This window comes from Monodon monoceros, unplaced genomic scaffold (assembly GCF_005190385.1).
Source record: "Monodon monoceros isolate NGI ecotype Baffin Bay Population unplaced genomic scaffold, NGI_Narwhal_1 Super_Scaffold_18, whole genome shotgun sequence".
Lineage (NCBI taxonomy): Eukaryota > Metazoa > Chordata > Mammalia > Artiodactyla > Monodontidae > Monodon > Monodon monoceros.
In genome coordinates this window covers 42,917,699-42,938,823 of record NW_021703774.1, presented here as the reverse complement: position 1 = coordinate 42,938,823, position 21,125 = coordinate 42,917,699, and the positions used below count along the sequence as shown (strand labels likewise).

The following is a 21,125-nucleotide window of genomic DNA, read 5'->3' as shown; positions in this document are numbered from 1 at the left end:
TATAGTCTGAAGTCAGGGAGCCTGATTCCTCCAGCTCCATATTTCATTCTCAAGATTGCTTTGGCTATTCGAGGTCTTTTGTGTTTCCATACAAATTGTGAAATTTTTCGTTCTAGTTCTGTGAAAAATGCCAGTGGTAGTTGATACGGATTCAATTGAATCTGTAGATTGATTTGGGTAGTAGAGTCATTTTCACAATGTTGATTCTTCCAATCCAAGAACATGGTATATCTCTCCATCTATTTGTATCATCTTTAATTTCTTTCATCAGTGTCTTAAAATTTTCTGCATACAGGTCTTTTGTCTCCTTAAGTAGGTTTATTCCTATTTTATTTTTATGTTGCAGTGGTAAATGGGAGTGTTTTCTTGATTTCACTTTCAGATTATTCATCATTACTGTATAGGAATGCCAGAGATTTCGGTGCATTAATTTTGTATCCTGCTACTTTACCAAATTCATTGATTAGCTCTAGTAGTTTTCTGGTAGCATCTTTAGGATTCTGTATGGAGAGTATCATGTCATCTGCAAACAGTGACAGCTTTACTTCTTCTTTTCCGATTTGGATTCCTTTTATTTCTTTTTCTTCTCTGATTGCTGTGGCTAAAACTTCCAAAACTATGTTGAATAAGAGTGGTGAGAGTGGGCAACCTTGCCTTGTTCCTGATCTTAGTGGAAATGGTTTCAGTTTTTCACCATTGAGGACGATGTTGTCTGTGGGTTTGTCATATATGGCCTTTATTATGTTGAGGAAAGTTTCCTCTATGCCTACTTTCTGCAGTGTTTTTATCATAAGTAGGTGTTGAATTTTGTCGAAAGCTTTCTCTGCATCTATTGAGATGATCATATGGTTTTTCTCCTTCAATTTGTTAATATGGTGTATCACACTGATTTGCGTATATTGAAGAATCCTTGCATTCCTGGGATAAACCCCACTTGATCATGGTGTATGATCCTTTTAATGTGCTATTGGATTCTGTTTTCTAGTATTTTGTTGAGGATTTTTGCATCTATGTTCATCAGTGATATTGGCCTGTAGTTTTCTTTCTTTGTGACATCTTTGTCTGGTTTTGGTATCAGGGTGATGGTGGCTTCGTAGAATGAATTTGGGAGTGTTCCTCCCTCTGCTATATTTTGGAACAGTTTGAGAAGGATAGGTGTTAGCTCTTCTCTAAATGTTTGATAGAATTCACCTGTGAAGCCATCTGGTCCTGGGCTTTTGTTTGTTGGAAGATTTTTAATCACCATTTCAATTTCAGTGCTTGTGATTGGTCTGTTCATATTTTCTATTTCTTCCTCGTTCACTCTTGGCAGATTGTACATTTCTAAGAATTTGTCCATTTCTTCCAGGTTGCCCATTTTATTGGCATAGAGTTGCTTGTAGTAATCTCTCATGATCCTTTGTATTTCTGCAGTGTCAGTTGTTACTTCTTCTTTTTCATTTTTAATTCTATTGATTTGAGTCTTCTCCCTGTTTTTCTTGATGAGTCTGGCTAATGGTTTATCAATTTTGTTTATCTTCTCAAAAAACCAGCTTTTAGTTTTATTGATCTTTGCTATCGTTTCTTTCATTTCTTTTTCATTTATTTCTAATCTGATCTTTATGATTTCTTTCCTTCTGCTAACTTTGGGGTTTTTCTTTTCTTTCTCTAATTGGTTTAGGTGCAAGGTTAGGTTGTTTATTTGAGATATTTCCTGTTTCTTATGGTAGGATTGTATTGCTATAAATTTCCCTCTTAGAACTGCTTTTGCTGCATCCCATAGGTTTTGGGTCGTCATGTCTCCATTGTCATTTGTTTCTATGTATTTTTTATTTACTCTTAGACTTCTTCAGTGATCACTTCGTTATTAAGTAGTGTATTGTTTAGCCTCCATGTGTTTGTATTTTTTACAGATCTTTTCCTGTCATTGATACCTAATCTTACAGCGTTGTGGTCAGAAAAGATAAGTTGATACAATTTCAATTTTCTTAAATTTACCAAGGCTTGATTTGTGACCCAAGATATGATCTATCCTGGAGATAGTTCCATGAGCACTTGAGAAAAATGTGTATTCTGTTGTTTTTGGATGGAATGTCCTATAAATATCAATTAAGTCCATCTTGTTTAATGTGTCACTTAATGCTTGTGTTTCCTTATTTATTTTCATTTTGGATGATCTGTCCATTGGTGAAAGTGGGGTGTTAAAGTCCCCTACTATGATTGTGTTACTGTCGATTTCCCCTTTTATGGCTGTTAGTATTTGCCTTATGTATTGAGGTGCTCCTATGTTGTGTGCATAAATATTTACAATTGTTATGTCTTCTTCTTGGTTACATCCCTTCATCATTATGTAGTGTCCTTGTCTCTTGTAACCGTCTTTATTTTAAAGTCTATTTTGTCTGATATGAGAATTGCTACTGCAGCTTTCTTTTGATTTCCATTTGCATGGAATGTCTTTTTCCATCCCCTCACTTTCAGTCTGTATGTGTCCCTAGGTCTGAAGTGGGTCTCTTATAGACAACATATATATTGGTCTTGTTTTTGTATCCATTCAGCCCATCTGTGTCTTTTGGTGGGAGTATTTAATCCATTTACATTGAAGGTAATTATTGATATGTATGTTCCTATTCCCATTTTCTAAATTGTTTTGGGTTTGTTATTGTAGGTCTTTTCCTTCTCTTGTGTTTCTTGCCTAGAGAAGTTCCTTTATCATTTGTTGTAAATCTATTTTGGTGGTCCTGAACTCTCTCAGCTTTTGCTTGTCTGTAAAGGTTTTAATTTCTCCATCAAGTATGAATGAGATCCTTGCTGGTAACAGTAATCTTAGTTGTAGGTTTTTCCTCCTTCATCACTTTAAATATGTCCTGCCAGTCCCTTCTGGCTTGCAGAGTTTCTGCTGAAAGATCAGCGGTTAACCTTATGGGGATTCCCTTGTGTGTTATTTGTTGGTTTTCCCTTGCTGATTTTAATATGTTTTCTTTTTATTTAATTTTTGACAGTTTGACTAATATGTGTCTTAGCGTGTTTCTCCTTGGATTTATCCTGTATGGGACTCTCTGTGCTTCCTGGACTTGATTAACTATTTCCTTTCCCATATTAGGGGAGTTTTCCACTATAACCTCTTCAAATATTTTCTCAGTCCCTTTCTTTTTCTCTTCTTCTTCTGGAACCCCTATAATTCGAATGTTTATGCGTTTAATGTTGTCCCAGAGGTCTCTGAGACTGTCCTCAGTTCTTTTCATTCTTTTTTCTTTATTCTGCTCTGCAGTAGTTATTTCCACTATTTTATCTTCCATGTCACTTATCCATTCTTCTGCCTCGGTTATTCTGCTATTGATCCCTTCTAGAGTATTTTTAATTACATTTATTGTGTTGTTCATCATTTCTTGTTTCATCTTTAGTTCTTCTAGGTCCTTGTTAAATGTTTCTTGCAGTTTCTCTATTCTATTTCCAAGATTTTGGATCACCTTTACTATCATCATTAATCTGAATTCTTTTTCAGGTAGACTGCCTATTTCCTCTTCATTTGTTAGGTCTGGTGGGTTTTTACCTTGCTCCTTCATCTGCTGTGTGTTTTTCTGTCTTCTCATTTTGCTTATCTTACTGTGTTTGGGGTCTCCTTTTTGCATGCTGCTGGTTTGTAGTTCCCGTTGTTTTTGGTGTCTGTCCCCAGTGACTAAAGTTGGTTCAGTGGGTTGTGTAGGCTTCCTGGTGGAGGGAACTAGTGCCTGTGTTCTGGTGGATGAGGCTGGATCTTGTCTTTCTGGTGGGCAGGTCCACGTCTGGTGGTGTGTTTTGGGGTGTCTGTGGCCTTATTATGATTTTAGGCAGCCTCTCTGCTAATGGAGGTTTCTCTGTGAGACTAGAGAGGCCATGCTCCTTAGTAATGATCCAGAGAACTAAGTAAATTAGTAATCCTTCTACCCTTCTCTTGCCCTGCTTAGGACTAAGGATAAGAACAAATGGAGCCAACCAGGTCCTGACTGGCCCTCCTGTGTACTTTCCTGCATCATCTTGCTGCATGTTTCCCATCACTCACTAAGCTCGCTACTCTTGGCTTCTCAGATGTGACAAGCCACCACCTCCCAAAAGGGCGACACATGCTGTTTCCTCTACAAGGAAAGCCCTTTTCCTGCCTTCCTTGACTGAGCTAAGACCTTAACTTTCTTCAGATCTTCAATCTATTTTTACCTCCTTCTCAGACTTCCCTGAGTGGTAGATATCCTATTCATTAAGATATACACTTCATTTTTACATTTATTTGTGGAATTCTAATTAATGTTTATCTCCCCTATTCAGACATAAGTGCTGTGAAGGCAGGCTTCATGTCTTTTTTATTTTCTTTCTTACCATTCTATCCTCAGTACTTGATGAACAAATGAATATAATCCAGAACATAAAGGGTGAATCAATGTGAAAAAAATGTTTCCTCTCACTAGTAAAATAATGCAAATTAAAATGGTGAAACACTTTACTTATTGACTTTTCTCAGACTGAATACAATTGTATTTCTCCCCAGTATATAATACATGATAACAATATCTGAACCACCTAGCGATTGTTTAAAAATATATTCAATTAAAAGGCATTAAATAATGAATATTTTAAAATTTCACTGTTAGCCTCTTCCCAGTACATTTCCCTCTCTTGTCAAAGCATGTACTCCTTAACCACCAGTTCTGTGTTAGTAACCAATAATTTTGTTGAACAATGGAAAGAAGGCATAAAATTACTGTAGAGTTACTTTTAAAAGACTGTATGATTGTTTTTCAACATAATTGTCTTGGTATGAATTTTGCAACAATGTTAAAAGTACAATATTCTTCTCAAGTTAAACATTTTCCAATATATTTGTAATATGAAGAGCTTGGTAAGCCCTTGATCTGAAAGTCAAGATGAACAATAACCCTTAGATACTTCACATTTATGTTGACAGTGGCCTGTCACAAGACTTTGGAGCTGTTTTGTTGGCAATCCCTCCTTTCCCCTCCGTGTTCTCTTGAAGGAGGCAATAGATGAAAGAATATGTGTTTTGATGACAAGCAGATCTGTGTTCATATCCTCACTCTACTGCCTCTTAGCTGGGTAATCATGGGAAAAGTTACTTGATTTCTCTGGACTTTATTTTCCTAGTCTGCAAACTGTGGCTGTTTAAAACTACCTTATAGGATGTTTGCTAGAATTTAAAGAGTTAATGCATATTAAGTGCTTACTGTAGCACGCATGACATGCTCAGTAAACTCTCATTATTATCATGATTTCATCACCATCACCAAATACATACTTTATTTTGGCTTTGGGACTGGATGCCGAATGAATTCTTTGGATTGTGAAATAATACTATGATGTACGTAGACTGGAAGGATCCTAGATTTATATGGCTTGATGAGTGTTACATGAGAGTAGAATGTTTTTAAATCTTACGTATTTCACTCTTAAATTCAGATGTCATATGATCTTCTAAATGTTTGAGAGGAGACTTGGAGCATCTTTGAATACTGGCTTTCTTTTCTCCCATGTAATGTTGATGAAATTGTTTCCTTATCCAAGAATGTTTTTTCTTCCCGCAATAGGTGGGCCCCAGCGAGCCAGAGGAAGTGTTATTGGAAGTATTAATGATGTCGAATTTGGAATTGCTTTCCTTAACGCCACGGTAACAGATAGCCCAAACTCTGATACCAAAATAATACATGCCAGAATTACCAATGTACCTCGCAGTCTCGGTAAGTCTCTTTGCTTACAAAAGTTGTTAATGAGCCTCTTTTAAAAAACATATATTTTTCTTTTTCATCTATTATTAAAATTTCTAGACGATGCTACTACTACATGATCAGTATAATAGTCCTTAGTTTTATCCCAGTGGTAAACACTTAAAGACACATGAGATACTGATATTTATTTTGCTGTTATTCAAGTTTATTTAGGATTCATCCTTTTGAATAACATGCTATGAATAATAATAATGGACTGTAAATATTTTGCTCTGATATCTTATTTATCCCTTTTCCTCTAGGTCCAGCAATGAGAAAGATAATTTCCATTCTAAATCCCATTTATTGGACAACGGCAAAGGAAATAGGAGAAGCAGTCAATGGCTTTACCCTCACCAATGCGGTCTTCAAGAGAGAAACCCAAGTGGAATTTGCAACTGGTTAGTACCAGCTGAACTTATTATTCTATTACTATTTAAAAATATGATTGCTTTAAATGTTGATGGTTAAGAAAAATACATTATATGTTCCCACAGAGAATAATTTCAAAGTTTTGTTGCCATCTTAGCATAAATGATATAAAAGCAAGTTTATATTTTCCTATAAACTTTTACTGACGTGGGTCTATAAGAGGCCATGTGTTTTCAAATAGTATAGTGATTTTTATAGTCTGAAAGCTTTTTTTCATCATCTTTCCTGTATCTGTTTTCTTTAAATCCTTAGAGAGGGTTTTGAAGGCCAAACAGCAGGAAGATGAGCCACTGCTAATATAAACTAAAGGCTTTTGTCTGTGAAACTGAGAGTCAATTAGGATATCTTATAGAGAGTCTTTAATCAAAAAAATGGAAATGAAAACAAGCAAAGCTAAACACTTTTCGCTTTATCCTTAGTCTTAATGAATACTTATTAGCAATTCATGGCCCTTTCCAAGGGTCTACAGCTTTTTATAGACCTCCATTTCTAACATCTTTGAAGGTGGTCAGCTCAGCAGCAGTGATCTTTGAGAAAGAAGGGCTGAGGGAGGGCATAGCTTTAATAAGCCCAGAAGACATGTGGGTCTCTGTATGGCAATCCACTTACAAAGATGCCCCTTTGCTACTTCTTATTTTTCTTTAAGCATTTTTAAAATATTCATTTATTTGGCTGCACCAGGTCTTAGTTGTGGCACGTGGGATATCCCGCATGCAGCAATGAAGATCCCCTTTGCAACTTCTTAAAGCATCCGAAAGAACAAAGCCCTGGGGCCAGACTTGTGGCTATTGCCAGTCTGCCTGGTCAAGCTTTCTATCCCTTCTCACAGACAAGCGATCCATTTTTGTAGAACTGCCTTTCTCTTGCTTGTGAGTTAAAAGTGTGGAATCCTTCACCTAATCATAGGCTACATTTTTGCCACAAAAAAAGAGATTTTAGAATCAACTTAATTCAATCAACCTAAGTCTTTAATTTGGGGACGAAGTGCTAATTTAATTCTCTTATGATCTGTGTTTAATCAAGTTTGAAGTACAGTAACATAGCTGAACTGGTATATAAAGTAAATCTGCTCTGTGCTTACACAAACCATATATATATATGGTTATATATATATTACTATTGAAATGAACGAATTCTAATTCCTAGGAGAAATCTTGCGGATGACTCACATTGCCCGGGGCTTGGATTCCGATGGAGCTTTGCTGGTAGATATCGTTGTGAGTGGCTATGTCCTGCAGCTGCAGTCACCTGCTGAAGTCACTGTGAAGGTAAAATGCTAGGATAACTTGCGTTCGCTGTTTATTGGAGTAACAATAAGAGTAGGAGTAAAAGAGTGCAGAAAACTTGTGTAGTTTCCCTTGTTCATTTTGGGGAGTAAATGTCTAAACCACTGAAGTTAGGAATGGCTATCTGGTCTTTGTTTAAAAATCTTTATGGACAAGTCTTTATAAGCTCTTAGTAGTTTTATTACCCTGCTTATCAGGACCAAGATCACAGATTTGTTGATTTAAGCCATTTGTTTAACTTTCTGTAGACAAAGAGAATACTAATTCTTGCATTAAAGTTTTTGTAGACCATCCTTAGAAGTATTCCAGAAATTAAAGAATGGTAACAATCACCCTTTCACATTTTTTTTTGACGTACAACTGAGTCCCTTATTAAACTATAACTTATGACACTAAAATTATGAAACTAAGGTATTCACAATTAAAAGGTTCAAATTTTAGTTCCTGAACACTACTGTACAATTACAATTTTATTTAGAATTATATATTTTTATCCCCTAAGCCTTTTTTTTATCTCATTCTACATCTCATAGTACCCTCAAGAAAAAAAAATAGGATGAGCCATGCTAATCCTCAAATCTGTACTGTCTTTCTTAGGATTACACAGAGGACTACATTCAAACAGGTCCTGGGCAGCTGTATGCCTACTCAACCCGGCTGTTCACCGTTGATGGCATCAGCGTCCCATACACATGGAACCACACTGTTTTCTATGATGAGGCACAGGGAAGAATGCCTTTCTTGGTAGAAACACTTCATGCATCCTCTGTGGAATCTGACTACAACCAGTTAGAAGAGACATTGGGTTTTAAAATCCATGCTTCAATTTCCAAAGGTAATCTGGTTAAAGGAAAGTACAGCTCTCTAAGCTATGCAGTCCTTTCTAAATGGGTAAAAGAATCCCATTGATGCCATTCAAAATAAGGATATTAAGGTATAGACTGAACACGATGACATGTTTTTCTTGTGTGTTGCCCATGTTTCGTAGGTGAAGTCCTGTGGTAAGGCCAATCCCATTGGCATTCTAGTACATTTAGTTTACTAATAGGCATCTTCAGGTGGCATAGTGGAGTTGTTACTGTTCTAGCCTATATACACAGAGAGGTTTAAAAATATATCCTCTGTCAACGATTTTTCTTTGGGTAATAAAGTCCATTTGTTCTTGTTCTGAATCTTATATTTGACAGAATTTTTTTAATTCCTGAAGCATGATGTAAAGGTGTATCTTAACCTAAACTAGCCAAAAAAAGTTTCCATATTTTAAAAGCAGCTTTTAAAACCCGGGAGGCAATCATTTCAGCTGCCATTTATTGTTCTTGGAAATTATAACTTTTGAACTGCTTTCCCTTGATCTCAGCAGTCTCCCTATGCTGTGTGGTGCTTTGATGTGTCTATACTCTGAGATTTCCTTTTCAGTTGTAAGAGGCAACACGACAATTAGCATTCCATATCCCGCGGGGTTTTGATGCTAGGAGATACTTGCATGTGGTTATGTTATAGGCACTAACTGTTTGAATGACTTTAGCTTTGAACTTTAGGCTCCCATGAGACACTTCAAATGATTCAGAGTGGCCTGGTGAATGTATGTGTTTTGCTTTGTGCTGGCTTTCCTAAAATAGATGCAAGTAGATTTTAACCATCATTTTGCTTACCATGCTCAGCACATACACTTAAAATTCATTTTCACTGTTTACTCTTGCTTTCATCAGTTGTGCATGTGACTGTTTTCTTCTTCAGCATCTATCAGAACTGCTTCATCAAATTTAAGGTCATAGTAATATAGGAGTATATTCACATTTTTTTGAGCTAATCACAGATTCACGAAGCCTCATAGCCAGTAGAACCCGTAGCCCTACACCTACTCCAACCACATGTCACCACCACCTCATTTTACTATTGTCATGCATGTTAAGGTAACTTGGACAAAAGAAAAGAGCCACTGGAATGAAGAATTATGTTTTCTTTTCCCCAGTAATACGTACTTTTCAAAGTTAACCTCTGTTTCTACTTTTTCCAGTACTCCATATAATTTTTAAAAAGATAACTTAGCACAAGACTTTAGTTAAAAATGAATTTATATCATCTGGGACCAGAGACATTAAAGTGATTTTTGAAAAGTCATGTACACTTTCTACCCAGTCATGCTTGAAGGTCTTTATGGTTTAAGACCTTCCTTGGGACTTGGGTCCCACAATAGAAGGAAACATTATAGGACATTTAAAACCCCTTACTATCTTGGATGCTATGAGTCTATGAATTACATCTGATGTAGGTGCCCATTTGTTGTTGATATTGTTCCTGTGAGTTGCAAGAATTGTGTATCTGCAATTTCTTTGACCACCAGGGAACAAGCTTGCATTCTTAGTTGCTTGACCAGCATGTTCTTTCTCTTTGTTGGGTCTAGACTAAACCTATGGTTACAATGCAATTGGAATTGCAGAGAGCTTGAAGAAAGTTCAGATTTCTAGGTACAAAGATTTTAGTTTAGCTAGTCTAAGGTAGGGCCTTGGAGTCTGTATTTTTAACACAGCCCCTAAATGATTGAATTGTAAGCAGTCTTTACGCTGGCATTTGGAAACTACTAGTCAAGACAATTCACAAATATAGAAATTTTTAAAAATTAAATGAATTCATATCTTTAAAATTTATTTTCAAAATATAGTTATAAAAATATTTATAGTTTTACAAATTAATCAGAAGGAGATAAAAGAAATTTAACTACAAATAAAATTTTTAAAGCTTCCTCATGGGAGAAAAACAAAATATATAGTTTTTCTTTGTGTATATTTAAACTTATTTGCATTACATATTATGGACAACTATGATTACCCTTAATATATATAAGAACCTTAAAAATCAATAAGAAGGCAAATACCCCAATAGAAAAATACATAGTCTGTGAACAGGAAATTCACAAAGGAAGAAATAATAATGACAAAATGAATGTGAAAAACTGTACCTCATTAATAAGCAAAGAAAGAAATGTAAATTAAAACAATGAGGTTCCGTTTTCCAGTTATCATTGTCAGAGATTAAAATGTAGGATAACCACTCAGTATTGGAGAGGTATAGGAAACAAATACCCTCCTACACTGCCAGCAGAGATTGTAGATTTGACATTTCTGGAAAACAGTATGTATGTATCAGTAGCCTCTCAAATGTTCACATCTTTTTAGTTATCTCATTCTAGGAGTCTGCCCTAAGAAAATCACAGAAATGGCCAAGAATAAATGTCCTGAAAGAGGTAAATATGTAAATGATGGCACAGATGTATGATAAACTAAATATTCCTTCAAAAGTATTCTAATGATTGCTTATTTATTCATTTAAAAATATTTAGTGAGTACCTACTGTATACCAGATACTGCTCTAGGTATTGACAATATAGCTATAAACAAGTGACAAAGGAGAATGTACATGACATAACAATCATTGAAAAATAGTACACAATATGGCCCACATCACAGTGATTGTAAGGAAACCTTTATACTGGTTAAAAACACAGATTCCCAGGCTTCTTCCTTGGCAATTCTGACTGGGGTAGGACCAGAGGGATCTATATTTTTAATAAGCTCTCCAAGAGATTTTATGATCAGTAAAGTTTGGCAACTGTTAGTCTGTAAAGGATCCTAACTTAATTTTTTCAAGTATATACTGATAGAAGTGACTGCAGGGAAAAGCACCAAAATCTTGGCAGTAGTTTGTTCCAAGTGACAAGGTTACAGGGAATTTTATACTTTTTAAAGTTTCTACAATTATACATTACTGTAACAGAAACAAATATTTTGTATTGTCTCCCTACTATGACAAAAAGTAAACCATAATATAATTCAAAATAACATGATTTAATTACAACAGAAAGAATAAATAAAAGGAAAATAGTTGATAACAAAATGTTATGTATTTCAATATGAAAATCTTTAGACATTACTACACTGGAAGTTAAGAGAGAAGTATTTACATGGCTGAACCAATATTTAGAGGCCCAGTGTGATTTTTTTAAAAAACATTGAGTAATTCTTGGTAATGTTCTGAATAAAACAGTGTATAATCAACCACCCATTTATATGACAGCTGCATTTCTGGAAAGTTCATTGTATATTTTAATCACACAAAGAAACAGTTTAATATATGGAAGATGGGTTCTAGCCTTAGATAATTACAAACAGCTTTCTCGCTTCCATGACAACTTTTCAGGGCAAGGGACACATCTTCATCTTGCATCGTTATCCCACACATTGCAATACTTAAAACCTTCCCCAGGGTCTTCCCCACTCCCTAAATTTAAATAGGCTTCCCTATTAAATCATGTCATTATAATGACAACCAAAGTCTCTCCCAAAAACCTTCCCAGATGCCACTCCATGGAAGATATCTCCCCATTTAGAACCAGAAATCTAAAGCTTCTATCAGATAATAATTTATGTTTACATTACACATTTTTCCACAACTACGTCCCCAACACAGTACTGTACACAACATACTGGCTGCATTAAGGAATGTTTGAATAGTAAATAAAAATGAAGCATGAATTATAATCACCACCTGAATTGTATTCTTGAGTTCAGTGGTTGAAAGTCACACAGACTTGCATCTAAATCCTTGCTCCAGATTATATTAGCACTTTGACTTCAAGCAGTTTACATGTCCTCAGTCTCAGATTCTTCATCTGAAAATTGGTTATGATGGGAGTAGGGCAGTTCTGTGGTTTAAATGAAATACAGCACATGAAGCTCACCGTACTGTATGACACTCAACAATCATTTAGCAACATGCTCCGGATGTTTCTATCCCATCCATCCTGTCCCCATTCCCTTGAAGGTGCAGGAAGCCTTGGATGCTCTCAGGGTCATGTTTACACTCAGGGTGGAAATGGATCATGAACCTCTCTACTTTCGCTTCATGGTTTATAGCAATTTGATTGCCTAGAAATAGCAAGTAGGGGTCTAGCTTTCTAGTCAAAGAAATATTTTCATTGGAGCATGTTTCTTCCACCCTCCAAATATATAAATGTACAGAAGAGTTTTGAACAGTTTCATGCTCTCAGCAGGGCTTAAATAATATTGTAATTGAGACTCTCCAAAGTAGAATGAATCTGAAAAATTAATGAATGCCCAGACTCCCTCTATGAAGAGCACCTAAAACAATAGTAAAAATAAACAAACAGTTTCATGCATTTAGAATTGAAGGAAAATCTAAGATAATTTCTAAGAGATTGAATATGAACTGAACATAAAATTTCCCTTGAGAGAAATCTACTATACCTATTATATCAATGATTGTCTTTTAAGGTGTGTGTGTGTGTGTGTGTGTGTGTGTGTGTGTGTGTGTGTGTGAGATTACTTTGTTAACTTGAAAAATGTTTAAGTTTTTGCATCTCAATAACGTTTCAAAAATATTTGCTAAACGGCTCAACACCAGTCAAAACAGAGTTACTTTCCAAGGAGATTCCCTAACCTATTTATTCTTGTTAATAGTTTTTTTTCTGACATCTAACTTAAATCTATTCTATTGCTATAATGATATGCCTGTTTCTTCTCGCTTTGACTACCAGGAAGGAAAACCCTTGGTTACACCTAGGAGGACTTAGACCCAGATTCTTCACAGTACAAATGGAGGAGATCTACAAAAGGAGAGGGTTTCTTCACTAGAGTTTGTTTTTCACTGGTATAAGTTATTTTAAGTGGCTTCAAAATAGCAATCCTACTTCTAGAACAAACAGAATAAGTAAATGGCTGGAAGAACAGGACTTTGCCTGTGGTTATACCTGGCATTCATATTGATTTGGATCCTTTTTCATTATCAAAGAGTAATTAATTTTCTTTTGATTAATGTGAACAACCTAAACAGAAAATCTGCTTCCAGTGGCTGGCTGCTTGCCAACAATCTCTGTATTATGATTCATTTAGTTCTTGGTTGAGAAACAGTAAAACTTTTCCATTCTGCTTGTTTTCACCTATTGCATTTGCTGTGTCATGCGTTCCATCCTTGGCATATGTTCCCAGAGAAGATGGTCCTGGGGAGAAACAAGATGCTAATGTTCTAACAAGCCAGTTAATTTTGCTTTTCTCTCTATGGTAGGAGATCGCAGTAATCAGTGCCCCTCTGGGTTTGCCTTAGATTCAGTTGGACCCTTTTGTGCTGGTAAGTATGGAAATAAATCATTCATTTTTATTTTTTATTAAGCTGTTAATGCTACCATTTAATAGACATTTACTGTCGTTTTGCTAGATATTTAAGAATCACAACAGTCTTATAAATGTCCCATTTTACAGGTGAAGAAATTGAGATGTGAAAAAGTTAACTGCCTAAGATCACTCAGCTATCTAGTGGCAGAGCTAGATTTGAATTTAAGGTAGATACAAAGCCCTTGCTCTTCCGATTAGTCCACAATCAAGTGTGTCAAGGATCATGATCAAGTAAAGGGGTAGAGGGAACACAGGGACAAAACGCTGGACTTCGTCTGGCCACCTGATTGCCATGAATGTGGAACAGCAGTAATTCAACTCTAAGTCACCTAACCTGAGAACTGCTTAATCGTAGGATAGGGCTGGATTGTGGGTGGAGGACTAATGACTAAACCAGCCTTGTGCCATCCAAGTACCTGTGCAAGAGGGTCACGGATAAGTAAATAGCTAAGTAAATGACTTGAGGAGCTCAAGTTAGCATACATAGTGCCTTGCTTTTCTTTCTTTTTTTTTTAATAAATTTATTTATTTTATTTTTTTTATTTTTGGCTGCGTTGGGTCTTTGTTGCTGCACACGGGCTTTCTCTAGTTGCAGCAAGTGGGGGCTGCTCTTCGTTGCAGTGCGCGGGCTTCTCGTTGTGGTGGCTTCTCTTGTTTCGGAGCACGGGCTCTAGGCATGTGGGCTTCAGTGGTTGTGGCATACGGGTTCAGTAGTTGTGGCTCACGAGCTCTAGAGTGCAGGCTCAGTAGTTGTGGCACACGGGCTTAGTTGCTCTGCAGCATGTGGGATCTTCCTGGATCAGGGCTCAAACCCCTGTCCCCTGCACTGGCAGGCAGATTCTTAACCACTGAGCCACCAGGGAAGCCCCACAGTGCCTTTCTTTTTGCTGGTAGGCAATGTAATGTAGTATAGTGGTAAAAAGGTGGTCTTTAGAAACTACACTGCCCAGGTTCAGATCCCAGCTCTGCAAATAATGACCTATGTGACCTTGAGCAATTTACTTAACCTCTTCTGCCCAGGTTCAAATCCCAGCTCTTCGAATAATAACCTATGTGACCTTGAGCAATTTACTTAACCTCTTTGTTCCTCAGTTTTATCATGCAAATGAAGATAGGAATAAAAATACTTAGCTCCTAGGAATGTTGAGGAATGAGTTAATGTAGGTAAAAAGCATTTAGATCACAATAAATTGTCATTATATCTCAGCTGTCATCATTGTTGTTTTAGAATTAATCTAACCATTTATTCACTCTCAGAGATAATTTGAGGACCCCAAATTAATTTTTATTTCGTGTTTCCATCCTGTGGCACTTAGAGCATTTTCTGTTACATTTGATTCATTCATTGGCCTCTATAAGCAACTCTTTTCACCAACTTTAATAACTCCTTGAAAGTAGGGCTTCTTCATACTAATTGGGTCTTTTTGTTTCTTCTTTCAGATGAAGATGAATGTGCAGCAGGGAATCCCTGCTCCCATATCTGTCACAATGCCATGGGAACTTATTATTGCTCCTGCCCAAAAGGCCTCACTATAGCTGTGGATGGAAGAACTTGTCAAGGTAGTCACAAAGCTAAGTCTAATCAACACATTTAAGCAGTGGACATGGCAGTCTCTGACCTAGGAAAAGCGTGGTAGACCAGTGCTCTTCTTTCCTACTCTTTCTGCCCCCACCTTCATTAAGTTGAAAAAGTAAGGAAGAGGGAATACTGCTCACACACTGCCTTCATATGGGGTGCTCTGTGGACAGCAATGCCTGTAGTGACTCACTCAATCCCCACAACACAATGAGAAGAGGCAGGCAGGACTATTACCATACTCCTTTTACAGGGATAAAAGTAGGAAGGAAGAGGTTTATAAAGAAATTTAGTAAATTGCACAATCATGGTACGTTAAAGAAAAATGCACTTTTCTATCAGATTCCAGGTATGCTTCAAAGTTAGAACTTGTATAAAAGCCTAGTTGTATAATAAACTAAAAATGATGAAAAGAAGAAAGGATTTCTTCCTCTATGCCCAAGGAGACCCCCTTCTAAATGCTAAAGAGAGAGAGAGCAGGGGCATAGGAGTAACTTTTATGGAATGTCCAGTATGGATTGGGCACCTCATAAACATTATTTAATTTTCAAAGCAATGCTGAGAGGTGGATATTATTATCATCATTTTACAGATGAAAAAACTGAGATGTCAGAAAGGAGAAGTACCTTTTTTCAGCCACCTAATTTATAAGTGGTCTGTTGGATGGCTTGGTCTGTGAAGACATCACACTGTCCTGCTATGAGCTTGTCAACTACTCAACCCACCTGAAATGACACACCCCCAAAATTCGCCATTTTTGCTCTTGTATATTTCAAGTGTCATTCACTGCTTTTCTTATCCCCGTTTCACAACAGTTTCTTTGGTTTTCTTCAGTTCCCCCTAGTTGAATGACTCACTTTGTTGCAGATATTGATGAGTGTGCTTTGAGTGGACACACTTGCCATGCTGGTCAGGATTGTGACAATACCATTGGATCCTATCACTGTGTGGTCCGCTGTGGAGTTGGCTTTCGAAGAACCAGTGATGGGCTGAGTTGTCAAGGTATACAAATGGAGGCCCTTGCTTTATCTTCATTGTATTACACATTAAAACCCCTGCCTGTTGAATCACTTAAACGCTCTTTAATAGATTGAGCTTCTTAGTAAAATGTTTAAGTGTAATATGCCATGGCTATTTTAAGTATTTGTAACAAAGTGGTTTTGAATAAAACTTGCCTGTAATATTTGAGAGAAAAGATCATACAGCATGATCTTAATAGAATCTATTTAATAAAACTCCATTTCATAAGACTGAATATTTACTGCAGGACTTAAATAGAACTTATTATTTTAGAGCAGTTTTAGACTCACAGCAAATTTGAGTAGAACATAAAGAGATTTTCCATATTCTCCCTGCCGCAACTCATGCACAGCCTCCCCTGCTACCAGCATCCTGCACCAGACTGGTACTTTTTTTTTTTTTTTTTTTTTTACCAAGGATAAACCTACATTAACACATAATTACCACCCAAAGTCCATTGTTTACATTAGGATTCACTCCTGGTGTTGTATATTCTATGGGTTTAGACAAATGAATAACGTCATATATCCTCCATTATAGTATCATACACAATAGTTTCCTTGCCCTAAAAATCTTCTGTGTTCCACCTAGTCATCCTTTCCTCTCCCAACCTCCAGAAACCACTCATCTTTATTTATATATATATATATATATAAAAATCATTTTTTGGCTGTGCCGGGCTTTCTCTAGTTGCGGCAAATGGAGGCTACTCTTTGTTTCAATGTGGTGCCTTCTGTTTGTTTCCGAGCTTGGGCTCCAGGCATGCAGGCTTCAGTAGTTGTAGCACGCAGGCTCAGTAGTTGTGGCACACGGGCTTAGTTGCTCCGCGGCATGTGGGATCTTCCTGGACCAGGGCTCACACCCGTGTCCCCTGCACTGGCAGGTGGATTCTTAACAACTGCACCACGAGGGAAGTCCCTCATCTTTTTATTGTCTCTCTAGCTTTACCTTTTCCAGAATGTCATGTAGTTGGAATGATGCAGTATGTAGCCTTTTCAGATTGGCTTCTTTCACTTAGTAATATACATTTAAGATTCTTCTATGTCTTTTCATGGCTTGATAGCTTATTTCTTTTTAGTGCTGAAAAATAATCCATTGTATGAATGTACCACAGTTTATCTATCCATTCTACCGAAGGACATCTTGGCACTTACAAATTTAAGCAATTATGAATAAAGCTGCTATCAGGATTTTCCAGAGGAAGAAACACTGGATACAAAATGAAATTCTTAATAGTAGAAAGAATGAATGAATTATGGTACATCTATACCATGAACCACTATGCTGCCATTAAAAAGAATGGAATGAAGCTCAACTGTTTGGCTTAGACAAATAGCCAACAACCGTTTGGCTTAGAATTCCATGAGGCGTTGTTGAGTGAGAACACCAAGATATAAAAGAGTGTACGCAACTTGTGTAGAAAAGATTATGTGACGGGAAAACAAACAATAACCAAAGAAAAAGGAAATGGACTTATATATTTAGGAAGAGATATAGGTTTACATAAAAGAGATATGTTATTATTTATATTAGATTGTTAATGTAAGTTGGCTTTGGTGGACAAGGGAAGCCAAGTGAAAGAAGAAGAAAAAACTGCACTAAGAAAATCTTTTAAAAGTATATGATCACAGATCAGGGAGGAGACAAGATGGCAGAGTGGAAGGACTTGAGCTCACCTCCTCTCATGAAAACACCAAAATCATGACTAACTGCTGAAGAAACATCGACAAAAATGACCTACCAAAAGAACCAAAAGAAAAAAGATATTCTACATCCAAAGACAAAGAAGAAGCCACAACAGGGTGATAGAAGGGGTGCTTCCATGATATAATCAAACCCCATACCCACTGAGTGGGTGACTCACAAACTGGAAAATAATTATATCACAGAGGTTCTCCCACAGGAGTGATAGTTCTGAGCTCCCCATCAGGCTCCCCAGCCTGGGGGTCTGGCATTGGGAGGAGTAGCCCCCAGAACATTTGGCTTTGGGGCTTGAGTGCAGGAGCTCCACAGGACTGAGGAAAACAGAGATTCCACTCTTGAAGGGTGCACATACGGCTTCACATGCACTGGGACCCAGGGCAAAGCAGTGACTACATAGGACCCTGAGCCAGACCTACCTGCAGGTCTTGGAGGATCTCCCAGGGAGGTGGGGGTCACCTGTGGCTCACTGTGGGGGCAAGGACACTGGAGGCAAAGACCCCAGGGAATATTCATCAATGTGAGTTCTCCAAGAGGACTTGGCAGCAAGAACTGGCCCCACCTAACAGCCTGTAGGCTCCAGTGCTGGGACACCTCAGGCCCAACAACCAGCAAGACAGGAACACAGCCCCACCCATCAGCAGACAGGCTGCCTAAAGTCATCCTGAATCCACAGCCACCTTTAAACACACCCCCTTGACATGGCCCTGCCCAGAGGGACAAGACCCAGCTCCACCACCAGTGGGCAGGCACCACCACCAGTGGGCAGGCACCAGTCCCTCCCATTAGGAAGCCTTCACAAGCCTCTGGACCAACCTCACCCACCAAGGAGCAGACACCAGAAGCAAGAAGAACTACAGTACTGAAGCCTGAGAAAAGGAGACCAGAAAGTTAGACAAAATGAGGTGGAACAGAAATATATTCCAGACAAAGGAGCAAGATAAAACCCCAGAAGAACAACTAAGTGAAGTGGAGATAGGCAATCTGCCTGAAAAGACTTCAGAGTAATGAGAGTAAAGATTATCCAAGATCTCAGAAAAACAATGGAGGCACAGACTGAGATACAAGAAATGTTTAGCAAAGAGCTAGAAGATTTAAAGAACAAACAGAGTTGAACAATACAATAACTGAAATGAAAAATACACTGGAAGGAATCAATAACAGGATAAATGAGGCAGAAGAACGATTAAGTGAGCTGGAAGAGAGATGAGTGGAAATCACTGCTGCAGAACAGAATAAAGAAAAAAGAATGAAAAATGAGGACAGTTTAAGAGACCTCTGGAACAACACTAAACACACCAACATTCGCATTAAAGGGGTCCCAGAAGGAGAAGAGAGAGAAAGGGCCTGGGAAAATATTTGAAGAAATAATAGCCAGAAACTTCACTAACACTAACTTCACTTCACTAACATGGGAAAGGAAACACTCACTCAAGTCCAGGAAGCACAGAGTCCCATACAAGTCCCATACAAGATAAACCCAAGGAGGAACCACCAAGACACATATTAATCAACTTGACAAAAATTAAACACAAAGAGAAAATATTAAAAGCAACAAATAACATACAAGGGAATCCCCATACAGTTATCAGCTGATGTTTTAGCAGAAACTCTGCAAGCCAGAAGGGAGTGGCGCGATATATTTAAAGTGATGAAAGGGAAAAACCTACAGCCAAGAATACTCTACCCAGCAAGGCTCTTGTTCAGATTCAGTGGAGAAATCAGAAGCTTTACAGACAAGCAAAAGTTAAGAGAATTTAGCACCACCAAACCAGCTTTACAACAAATGCTAAAGGAACTTCTTTAGGCATAAAAGAAAAGGCCACAACTAGAAACAAAAGAATTATGAGTGGGAAAGCTCACCAGTAAAGGCAAACATTCTGTAAAGGTAGCAAATCATCTATACACAAATATGACATCAAAACCAGCAATCGTGAGGAGAGTACAAATGCAGTACATTAGAAATGCATTTGAAATTCAGAGACCAGCAACTTAAAATAATCTTATATATATAGAGAGAGAGAGAGAGAGAAAGAGAGAGAGAGATTGCTATATCAAAACCTCATGGTAACCACAAACCAAAAATCTACAATAGATACACATACAAAAAGGAAAAAGCAATCCAAACACAACTCTAAGATAGTCATCAAATCACAACAGAAGAGAACAAAAGAGAAATGAAGAAAAATGACGTACAAAAACAAATCCAAAACAATTAACAAAATGGCAATAAGAACATTAATATCGATAATTACCTTAAATGTAAATGTATTAAATGCTCCAACCAAAACACATAGATTGGCTTAATGGATACAAAAGTAAGACCCGTACATATGCTGTCTACAAGAAACCCACTTCAGACTAAGGGACATGTACAGACTGAAAGTGAGACGTTGGAAAAAGGTATTCCAGGCAAACAGAAATCAAAAGAAAACTAGAGCAGCAAAACTCATATCAGACAAAATAGACTTTAAAATAAAGACTGTTATAAGAGACAAAGAAGGACACTACATAATGATCAAGGGATTGATCCAAGAAGAAGATATAACAATTGTAAATGTATATGCACCCAACATAGGAGCACCTCAATATGTAAGACAGATGCTAACAGCTATAAAAGGAGAAATCGACAGTAGCACAATAGTAGTGGGGGACTCTAACACCCCCCTTGCCTCAACGGACAGATCACTCAGATAGAAAATCAATAAGGAAATACAGCCCTTAAATTACACATTAGACAAGATGGACTTAATATTTAAGCACTCCATCCAAAAGCAGCAGAATACACATTCTTTTCAAGTTCACATGGAACATACTCCACAATAGATCACATGCTGTGCCAGAAAGCAAACCTCAGTAAATTTAAGAAAACTGAAATTAAGCATCTTTAACAACCACAATGCTATGAGATTAGACATCAACTACAAGAAAAAAAACTGCAAAAAACAGAAACACCTGGAGGCTAGATAATATGTTACTGAACAATCAATGGATCACTGAAGAAATCAAAGAGGAAATCAAAAAATACCTAGAGACAAATGAAAACAGAAACACAACAATCCAGCAACTTTGGGATGCAGCAAAAGCAGTTTACGGGGGAAGTTTATAGCAATACAATGTTACCTCAAGAGACAAAAATCTCAAAAACAACAACCTAACCTTACACCTAAAGCACCTAGAAAAAGAACAAACA

The 21,125-nt window shown here is 37.2% G+C and overlaps 1 protein-coding gene across 1 annotated transcript in view; it reads left to right on the top strand.

Annotated features, from left to right (window-relative positions):
* HMCN1 (hemicentin 1) overlaps positions 1 to 21,125 on the top strand; it is a 508,266-nt gene that overhangs the window by 441,887 nt on the left and 45,254 nt on the right. Inside the window, exons 90-96 of the mRNA XM_029226849.1 lie at positions 5,553 to 5,702; positions 5,993 to 6,130; positions 7,308 to 7,429; positions 8,045 to 8,282; positions 13,529 to 13,591; positions 15,076 to 15,195; positions 16,079 to 16,213. Coding sequence (XP_029082682.1) covers positions 5,553 to 5,702; positions 5,993 to 6,130; positions 7,308 to 7,429; positions 8,045 to 8,282; positions 13,529 to 13,591; positions 15,076 to 15,195; positions 16,079 to 16,213 — 966 coding nt within the window. The remainder of the gene's footprint in view (positions 1 to 5,552; positions 5,703 to 5,992; positions 6,131 to 7,307; positions 7,430 to 8,044; positions 8,283 to 13,528; positions 13,592 to 15,075; positions 15,196 to 16,078; positions 16,214 to 21,125) is intronic.